At 40.9% G+C, this 11,097-nt stretch overlaps 1 protein-coding gene across 1 annotated transcript in view; it reads left to right on the forward strand.

The window, feature by feature from the left end:
• Positions 1-6,905, forward strand: part of LOC111979636 (importin subunit alpha-4) — a 29,123-nt gene extending 22,218 nt beyond the window's left edge. The window contains exons 14-17 of the mRNA XM_024010244.3: positions 2,032-2,103; positions 2,314-2,476; positions 2,576-2,670; positions 6,703-6,905. Coding sequence (XP_023866012.1) covers positions 2,032-2,103; positions 2,314-2,476; positions 2,576-2,670; positions 6,703-6,798 — 426 coding nt within the window. The 3' untranslated portion in view covers positions 6,799-6,905. The remainder of the gene's footprint in view (positions 1-2,031; positions 2,104-2,313; positions 2,477-2,575; positions 2,671-6,702) is intronic.
• Positions 6,906-11,097: the final 4,192 nt, after the last annotated feature.

Consider the following 11,097-nt stretch of genomic DNA (forward strand, 5'->3'; position numbering starts at 1 on the left):
GAACAGCTCAGGGACAGAACTACATACATTATTTTTTTAAAGGCACACGTAGCCTACATATCAATGCACACACACAAACTATCTAGGTCAAATAGGGGAGAGGCGTTGTGTCCTGAGGTGTTGCTTTATCTGTTTTTTGAAACGAGGTTTGCTGTTCATTTGAGCAATATGAGATGGAAGTTCCTTGCAATAGGGCTCTATATTATGCTGTACGCTTTCTTGAATTTGTTCTGGGTTTGGGGACTGTGAAAGACCTCTGGTGTGTGTCAGAGCTGTGTGTAAGTTGACTATGCAAACAATTTGGGATTTTCAATACATTGTTTCTTATGAAAAGAAGTAATGCAGTCAGTCTCTCAAATCTTAGCCAAGAGAGACTAGCATGYGTAGCATTTATATCAGCCCTCTGATTACAATGAAGAGCAAGACGTGCCACTCTGTTCTGGGCCAGCTGCAGCTTAACTAGGTCTTTCCTTGCAGCAGTGGACCACACGACTGGACAATAATCAAGATAAGACAAAACTAGAGCCTGCTGGACTTGCTTTTTAGAGTGTGGTGTCAAAAAAGCAGAGCATCACTTTATTACGGACATACCTCTCACCATCTTTATAACCATTGAACCTGTATGTTTTGACCCGTTTTTACAATCTAAGGTAACACCAAGTAATTTAGTCTCCTCAGCTTGTTCAACAGCCACACCGTTCATCACCAGATTCATCTGAGGTCTAGAACTTAGGGAATGATTTGTACCAAATACAATGCTCATTGTGCATCTGAAGGTCATGCCAGTGCATCTGAAGGTCATGCCAGTTCACAGCTTGCTATGAATTCTATCTGATGGTATTTGCATGTTTAGGTAAAAATACAAATAATGTCCCGTTTGCAGAGGTGGGTAGAGTACCTAAAATCTAAGTAAATGTACTGTTACCTACAGTAGATTGTGATTTACTCAAGTAAACGTAGCCCTCTTAAACTACTCAAGTAAGAGTAAAACATATTTTTAAAGGGGGTGGTGGACGGGTTAATTACATTTTTAAAAAATAGTAAAAAAGTTTCCGGTCACAACTTTTTCAGTACTAGTTACATATTTTGTGTGGTATTTTTTTTTTTTAACACCTAATGGTAAACTGTGACAGCAAGAAGAAAAACAACTTAGTGCAATTTATTTGACATAAATGTATTATTTAAGCCTGCCAGCACCATCTTATGGCGACTGTGTTAGCAGCAGCTAACGGGAACCTAATAAAAATGCTAAATCGCAGATGTCCTCCAGCACAGGTAGTCTCCCATGAAGACTGACATCAAAGAAAATCYGTAGACTGTACAGTTTAAATTAGTCTTATTCAAAGTTGTTTTAATATCTATCAATGTGGCCAAGTTCATGAAAAGGTAAATGGTACTCGAGACATCTGAATAATTTCACAATTTCAATAGCATTCATGAGAGAAATATTTCATATTACAAGTACATGTGATGGTGAATGTGTCCTAAACATTTTACTCCAAGTGTGATGTTAAATATTTTAACTCAGAATTAAATGTCAAGGAAGATCAGGTAAGTTTTACAACAATCCATATCGAAATGTCACTAGTCTAGTATGCAAATCACACCGATTTCAGCATGGGATAAAACATCAAGGTTGGTATTCAGGTAATAAATAAACAGTGCAGATCTCAATTGCCATAGTGAACTCAAATCATATTTTTCTTGCCAAGGTAGGATTTACCCTCTTCCAAACCTCTCTGCTTTGAAGGATCTTTTCTTGGCTGGCTGGGCATTTCTCCTTCCCCTCAGTTGTGCCGCTACAAGCAAAAATTTACTTTAGTACATGTTACTTTTACTGTGTTACTACCTACCTCTGCCTGTTTGGAACACTGTCTAGTAGAGATGATAAAACAGGATATATCTGATTGGGTGGGCCTGGCTCCCCCGTGCCTAGATGGCTGGTGTCTGTGTGAGCCTGAGAGAGATGATTTTCCTGTCATTGCTGTGTAGTGATATGTTACGTAGTGCTGACAGCCCGTGTGTCTCCAGGGGGACTTTGGGACTCAGAAGGAGGCAGCGTGGACCATCAGCAACCTCACCATCAGTGGCCGGAAAGACCAGGTGAGTCTGTCACACACATTGCAACCTCTATCAGATAGACTATTGACTTAGACATGGACAGGTATGGGGCTGCATTGTCATGCCAGGGCCTCTGGAGCGTTCAGACCAGTGAGTTTATGATCTAGTCTAATGCCAGTGACTGTGTAAGCAGGTTCAATCATAAGTGTCAGCAGTGATTTGTCAGAATTGCTTACTGCTGTGTTTGTGTAGGTGGAGTACTTGGTGCAGCAGAATGTAGTCCCTCCTTTCTGCAGCCTGCTTTCAGTGAAGGACTCCCAGGTGGTCCAGGTGCTCCTAGACGGCCTCAAGAACGTCCTCATCATGGCCGGGGACGAGGCCAGCACCGTCACTGAGATCATAGAGGAGTGTGGAGGTGTGTGTGTGTGTGTGTGCCTGCATGTTCTCATGATGGTTAGAGGAGGTACTGTGTGTCTGAGGTGAATTGTTGCTTTCTGATCTGCTTTCCGCTCAGGTCTGGAGAAGATTGAGAATCTGCAGCAACATGAGAATGAAGAGATCTACAAACTAGCCTTCGAGATTATTGACCAGTACTTCTCAGGCGACGATGTGAGTTATAAATCACACACACAGTCCAGGGCTTCTGTTAGGAAAATGTGGCGCCAGACATTTGACCTGCAGCATTTTCATTAACCCGGACCCATATGCATTGGGTGCGTAACCTGATTAGGGTGTCTACCCACGGTGCTCAGAAATACAAATCACATTTTGATTAAGGTAATTAATCTTAACGGAACATGCAACGGCGTGCATCCTTCTTACTGAATTCCGATGCAAACTTTGAAGATGTTAGAATAACTGTCCACATGTACTTTTCCTCAGACAACAAGACCAGTAACAAACAGCAAAATCACTAGCCTGTCAATCTACTATCCACCAGAGTAGAAAAGTTGACCTTTTCTATTGACCAGCTTGTCGTTCGCTACGAGAAATAAATATCCTTTTCTAAACAGACTCTGGGACTGTTGTGGGACGATAGATCACAAATTCATACAACCAGGAGGTGTCGTGACTATCATTCATCTGATGACTGTGTTTAAAGTATGTTTAATTGTTACTCGATTGAAATGAATCATGTAACAATTAACTCATTAGACATTTGGTGCACCACAGGAAAAGGTGTTTAGCGAGTTGCGATCTCCTGACTAAACTCTAAAGATATACAGATATCTCTTACATCAATAACAGTCCATTATGAATTTATTATTACCTCATATCAGTCTCATTCTGAACGTCGCATACTCCTTGATATCTGAAAGAACACTAACCTCATTGATGAATCAGCAATACACAAATTGGCTTAATAAATAATAACACAGAATWCCCGTACACACTTACATGAGATAAAAGTCCCTAGTGAACTGACACCGTAWGACGGCTTGTTACATAAGGGGGAGGGGAAAGAGAGGGAGAGAGTCAACTTACTGTACATACATTTTGGAAGCTGCGCTCACGGAAATACGTATACTTAGCACCTTAACCACTGCTCATTCAGATTAGAAATGCAATATATATTTACGCGTAGATGTGTTTCTCTGTTGTCTCTCTGAAACCAATCGATCCGTCTATGGGTAGTGGCTCGATGTAAGGCTCTGATTATCCACCAGAGGTCACAATGTCCTTAGTTGTAGAGCTTCTCTGGTCTTGGAGTGTTCGTTAGAATAGATACTTCAGACATACCAATTGTTGTATGGGAGGGATTCTTCCTTCCCACCTCGTGTCTTTTAGTCAAAGTTCTAGGACCACTTTTTACATGCACAGCTGCAGACTGTGGGTGTTTCTGGTCTCCTAGGTGAGGTTATCTTTTTCTGTAGAGATTGAGAGTTTCATAGTTTCTAACCATTTCGTGTCGGCTGGTCTGTGGAGTTGAAACCATTTCCAGCCGTGTAGCCACCGCTCCACGCTGTCTGGTCTCAGTACAACGCTTCTAACCATTTCAACGTGTGGACCGCGACCTCGCGTCTTTTTGGTCTTGTAGTTTTAACCATTCATGACGTCCGGTTTACACCGTCCGTCTGCTTGGTCTGTATGTTTATTCTTAGCGAGTCCTTTTAAGCACTCTGGCCAAAGGGGCGTTACGTCATGCTGACGCTAACTCTGGGCTCACTTGGGCCTGGCTACTGACTGGGCACAAGTTTATATGAATAACTATTCTCATTTAGAAGGCTAAAACCACATTGCTATCTTCACAAAAGTATTCTCATATTTAGTCATTTTATACCACATTTAGATGTAAACTTGATACATAGGACGTGTGCACTTTCAGAGTAAGTTACTTTGTCATACCATCCTTGACAACACAAAATAATAAACCATATGACAGGATTATTCTTTCGATCCTGTCTTACCATTAATAACATTCCTATCTAATGAATATTGTTCCGAAGTTCATTCTTTGGCCGTTTTAGAGTTTTTGCCAGCAAAAGTCTCTCTGAAACTCCTTAGTCTTCCAATACTGCAGGGCAAGAAAGAGTTTTTGCAAACTGTTTATGACTGGCTGTTAAGTCATAACCACTAGATGTGGGGACTTAATTATATTCAGCCACGCGCATTCGTAAGGTCGGGCAATGATGTTTGCCGATTAGACCTGGCTCGCATTCTGCGTTTCAATTCATCCCAAAGTTGTTTTATGGGGTTGAGGTCAGTACTCTGTGCGGGCCAGTCAAGTTCTTCCACACTGATCTCGACAAACCGTTTCTGTATGGACCTTGCTTTGTGCAGAGGGGTGTTGTCATGTTAAAACAGGAAAGGACCTTCCACAAAGTTGGAAGCAAAGACATGTCTAGAATGTCGTTGTGTGCTGTAACGTTAAGAATTCCCTTCACTGGAACTAAGGGGCCTAGCCCGAACCATGAAAAACAGCCCCAGACCATTAATCCTGAAACCGAGGACAGACATTTTTACGCGCTTCACCGACTGCCTACCGTTACCAATCGACATGAATTGGAAGCGTGCTTCATTTACCAGTTGAATTATACTGAACAAAAATATAAACGCAACATCCAGCAATTTTAAAGATTTTACTGAGTTACAGTTCATATGAGGAAATCAGTCAATTGAAATAAATTGATTAGGCTCTAATCTATGGATTTCACATGACAGGGAATACAGATATGCATCTGTACTCACAGATACCTTTAAAAAAAAGTCGGTATCTGGTGTGATCACCATTTGCTGCATGCAGCGCGACACATCAACCTTTGTATTGAGTTGATCAGGCTGTTGACTGTGGCCTGTTGTCCCAATCCTCTTCAATAGTTGTGCAAAGTTGCTGGATATTGGTGAGAGCTGGAACATGCTATAACACGTATGATCCAGAGCATCCCAAACATGATCAATGGTATGGCTTATGGTAAAGAAATTAACATTAAGTTATCTGGCAACGGCTCTGGTGGACATGCCAATTGCACGCTCCCACAAAACGAGACATCTGTGGCATTGTGTGAGACGACTGCACATTTTAGTGGCCCGAGCACAAGGTGCACCTGTGTAATGATCATGCTTCTTGATGTGCCACACCTGTCAGGTGGATGGATTATCTTGGCAAAGAAGAAATGCTCACTAACATGGATATAAACAAATTTGTGCACAATATTGAGAGAAATAAGCTTTTTGTGCATATAGAAAATTTCTGGGATCTTTTATTTCAGCTCATGAAACATGGGACCAATACTTTACATGTTTCATTTATATTTTTGTTCAGTGTAAAAATTGTAGTTCTTTTTAATTGTGGCCATCTACCTGTTTTTAACATTTGATTGGAATTTAGAATTGTTACGCAATGATTGGACTCCAGCGGCAATGAATGAGCTTGTCGTGGAAATTCTACACCAGGGACAAAGTCAAACTTAAAGGAATCTTTGTTTTGTTAATTGGAGAGGTTTCAACCAACTCAATGCACCAAGTACACATGTTGATTAGGAGCTCCTCCGGGGCAGTCCCGTTAGATCTCTTTTAAATACAGACAAGTTATATTTGCATGATTTAGCTTATTCATAATTCATCATTAACGTCTGCGTCATTCATGTGACAGACCAATACGTCACAAGGCTTCTTCTCTGCTCTCTAAGCTGAATTGCAGATACTGATAGTGAGGATTCGTTCAGTCACTTACATGAACGGTTATTAGAAAAGCACAAACACAGAACACAGAAATTCATAAATAGAAAAGCACCAACATAAAATGTTCCATCACAAGCTCTTTGAAGAGCTGTAGCAGCAGCCCTCTTGTTGTCTGACAGAGTTCCCCCTTAAACTAGCCTCTGTATCTGTATGCTGTGCGCGTGTGATAAATATTAGGACACATAACGACTAACACAAATACACACGTGCCAATTTAATCCCACTAAATTTAGCAAATTAACCTAGATCGATTTTTAAGCATGACCAGTCAAATGTATTTACATAACTTGTATTTCCATAAATGAATAGGCTAAAAAGCATTGTTTTGCAATGGGATTCTACCTTTTCTCCTGGACAATTGGTCGGCACACATGTTTATTTATCGTCTTTTACCAGCTAACAGAAACGCTGACACGCACACAKCCCTCACCATTCCTCTTCTTTGTCTCTCCTTCCTAGATTGATGAGGATCCCAGTTTGATTCCTGAAGCCACCCAAGGAGGGACCTTCAACTTTGACTCCACCTCCAGCCTGCAGAAGGAGTTCAAGTTCTAGGAGCCGGTCCATCCAGCTTCACTAGTACTGTCTAACCCACCCCAGACATTCATCCATCTATCTCTCCTCCTATCTGGCAACCTAATACAGAAGGATTGAACCCACCTACTACCATCACTATTACTCCAACATGGCAACCCACCTTGCGATTGAAGGATTCACCCACCAACTCCACAATACACCACCTCTGCACTGAAGGGTTACTTAAAACTACCACCTGCCACCACAACCTGGCAACCCAATACAAATGGGTCCAGGTAATTCATCCAGCACCAGTACAATCTGGCCACCCGTGTGGGGAGGATCTCAGGCAATCTTAGCAAATGCTTTGAAATGTCACGTGAAAATCACAAAGGAAGAAAAAGCCTTTTGAGGCAATATTTTTGAATTGCCAAATGTCACAACTACACACACGCACAAAACACACAGTTGAAGACACTTGGGAATAATTTCTGTGCATATTTGTTTTAGAAAACAATATCACAGACTGGGAAAGGATACTGCTGTTTATTTGCGGTTTATTTTTGTGCTTCACCTCTGGATTGTCCCCTGGTCGTGGACACGCTCGCTCGCTCGCTCGCTCTCCCTCTCCCTTGATGTCCGAGTGCCCCCAATTAAAGATGTTGACCACAGAGCGAAACAATGAACAGGCATGGACCCTGTCCCCCTCCCCAAAGTCCTAGGACAGGAAGAGGCGGGATTTAGGCAGGAAGAGGTTTTTAGGCAGGCTGACTGACAAGACATTTTGACTCACTTYATTTTTATTTTTTATTTTTGCTTTTGACTTCTCTTGAATCATGAGTTATGGATTTTTATTTATAAAAAAATACATGTAATTAAAAATATATATAATGCTGCAAAACTGGTTCATATAAGTATATAATTGTTTTGCAATTTTGCTCTAATTCAGGGGAGAGCAAAATAAAAAAGCTTCATTTTTTTCAGGTCTGGCAACCTGAGGTTGGAGGAAAACCACAGAGAATGGTAGAGGACTCTAGGGCCCAAAAGCTCATTTTAACATGGGCAACTCCATTGAAGAYTTTCACCATTTTAAACYAAGATGGTGGATAAATATAAATGGGTCACTCAGGCTGTTTTCCATTGGAAAAAATTTTATGGGGTGGCTCTCCCATAGACACCAATGCGTAGCAGCTGAGTCTGGTCTACTTAGTTCATTGACTACCATTGGAAAAAGAGAGAGTGGGATGTCTCGCTTCTAGTCAACTGGGTGGGACTTCTTATGGGTTAAGGAAGGCTCACATAATTCCATCTAGGTCATCAGCCAATGAATTATACTCGTGAGTAAACATTTCATAACTGCAGGTGGCAGCCAACCTTGGCTTAATACCTGTTCAAACAACACACTACAGGTGGCAGTATGCACCCTTTTAGTTTGTTTACAAACTCATAGAAGTATTAGAAAATGTACTACTTCAAAATGGAGATGGCCTCAATGGCGCTGCTATTCTCTCACAGACGCCATAATGGGACCGGTACAATGATGCAATGTCCATGAGGAAAACACTGTAGCCCTGTTTCCCAGAGGACATGAAATCCTGCTGCAGAAATGATGTCACTTCCTGTGGAGAGCAGGTAGTGATGTCATAGGTCTCGCAGACACTCCTTGCATTAACTAATGGTTGTGTGCCACGTCATCGACTGACAGATTGCTGTAACACATGAGTTGGTTAGCTGATATGTAAAATACCTGTCCAGACTTTGTAAGATCCGGAATGCATCAGAAACACCTTGTCAGAACTCCAACAGAAGAGTTGACTGTGAAAATTAAAACAAACTTATATTTGGCAACAACAACAAAAAGTATTACCCCATTCTTATAAAAAATGTGTATTTTATGTTGAAATAGAAAATATTGCAAGGTTTGTCTTTTTCTGGTCCAGGTATAGAACATGACTGAGGCCTCTAGTGGCTAAAGGTCATATTAGAATGAGCAGAGCCATTGAGGGCTTCCACAATTTTAATGTAGTCAACTGGGTGGAACTTCCAAATTCATTGGCTTAGCCCTCCTGGTGACCCTGTTGGAGTAATGTCCAACTGGGTCATCAGGAGGGAACAGCCAAAATGGACTACTTTTTAATATGGAGATAACATGGGTGGYGCCATTGAGGCAATCACAGAAATGGCACAGAAACAAAGAGGAGTCCTCTATCTCTCTAGGTCAAGTATGTGGAGCCTCCGGGTTTACTATTTTTACTTTTAGATTTTCTTCTGTCTTATGCACATGTCTGAGTATACATTTTTTCTCTCTTCCTGCGGAAAGAAGACAGGACTAACAGAGGATAGAACATGACCTCTGACCTATACAGAACTTTATTTTAATTTTTTTAACTGAGGTCGCAGTTCATAAGCATCCTGAATAATGTGTATCTCTCTTAAACTCGTCTTTTGAGAATATATATATTTCCATAAAGCCTGTACAAAGCTGCTGCAGCTGAACAGTCATTGTTGAAACAGACTCACTCTGCAGAACGATAACATTGGCTACTTATTGTCAGAGATGGACGGGGAGGTTTCCTTTGACGTTTTGGGTTTTTTGTTTTTGATTTTCATTCAAAAAAAAAWTTGACATTCATAATGTGTTGTGATGACATGCTGATGAATCTGAGAACAGTTATGTCTGTCTGTAGGGACAGACTGTGTCTTTGTACCGTCCAAGAGCCAGTCCCAGTTTGTTTCCAGGATCTAGGAAGTGTGAGGGCTTCTGTTATGGCCCATTCAAACAGCGCACAGCAAAAGCCGGGAAGGATTTGTAAGGAGTGGGTTTGGAATAGGGGGGGGGTGTTCAAAGCTGCCCAGGTTTGTTTGGGAACCAATTGTTTATTACTGATGAACAAAACCCTAGAGGGTGTTGTGAACTATCCCTAGACGGACCGAGCCACTTTAACGAATTACAATTTCTTTGTCTTGTATCAGAAAACGATACAAGCTTATGTTTGTTGCAAGATTCTTACTTGCCAGAGAAAAGTTGTTTTTAAAGAACTTAATAAAATGTCAGTGTTTTTCATTTATACATTTTAGATTGAATTCTTCTCTTTTAAGGTGGCTCGCTGATGCTTTTAACTCTTGTGCACATTAAAGACGTGAGTGGAAATTCATTGTGCCTTTTTTTGTTTTTAATTTCTACGAAACAAAAAAAATCTCAACGACAAATGTACTAATGAGAAAAGAAACAAAATGCTAGAAGCTGTTGGAGCATCCAGAATGGGAGATGTTCGTGTGGTGTCTCATATTGCTGGAGTCTGCCACTAGAGTAGTCAATGCTGTGCTCTGCTGAAGAGAGCGATTTGTTCTACTCCTATTCTGTTGTTTGATAATTGTAACCCATTTTGACATATCACCCCTCCTTCCTCCTATAACTACAGTGTCTTGAGAAAGGTTTCAAAATACATTAAATCAACAACAAATTCTCACCCATCTACACACAATACCCCGTAATGACCAAGACAAGGAAATACTATGATCTAATTTACAGAAATATTCACACCCCTGAGTTATGTAGAATTACCTTTGGCAGCGATTACAGCTGTGAGTCTTTCTGGGTAAGTCTCTAAAGAGACTTGCACACCTGGGAAGTGTGACATTTGCTCATTATGCTTTTAAAAATTCTTCATTCTGTCATTGTTTGTTGATCATTGCTAGACYGCCATTTTCAAGTCTTGCCATWGATTTTCTAGCTGATAAGTCAACTAAGTAGGTCACTCAGGAACATTCAATGTTGTCTTGGTAAGATACTGCAGTGTATATTTGGCCTTGTGTTTTAGGTTATTGTCCTGCTGACAGGTGAATTTGTCTCCGTATCAGCTGTAAAGCAGACTGAACCAGATTTTCCTCAATGATTTTGCCTGTGCTTACAGTAGCTCTATTCTGTTTCTTTTTATCCCTCCCCCAAAAACTCCCTAGTCCTTGCTGAAGACAAGCATACTATAACATGATGCAGCCACCACCATGCTCAGTGATGTTGGATTTGCCCCAAACACAACTTTTATTCAGGACATGAAGTTAATTTCTTTGCTGCATTTTTCACAGTTTTACTTTAGTGCCTTATTGCAAACAGGATGCATGTTTTGGAATATTTTTATTCTGTACAAGCTGTCTTTTCACTGTCATTTAGTATCGTGGAGTAACTACAATGTTGATCCATCCTCAGTTTTCTCCTATCACAGCCATTAAACTCTTTTATAGTCCTCATTGGCCTCGTGGTGAAATCCCTGAGCGGTTTCCTTCCTCTCCGGCAACGGAGTTAGGAAGGACGCCTGTATCTTTGGTTGTGACTGAGTG

Source organism: Salvelinus sp. IW2-2015, linkage group LG2 (genome assembly GCF_002910315.2).
Source record: "Salvelinus sp. IW2-2015 linkage group LG2, ASM291031v2, whole genome shotgun sequence".
NCBI classification, from domain to species: Eukaryota; Metazoa; Chordata; class Actinopteri; order Salmoniformes; family Salmonidae; genus Salvelinus; species Salvelinus sp. IW2-2015.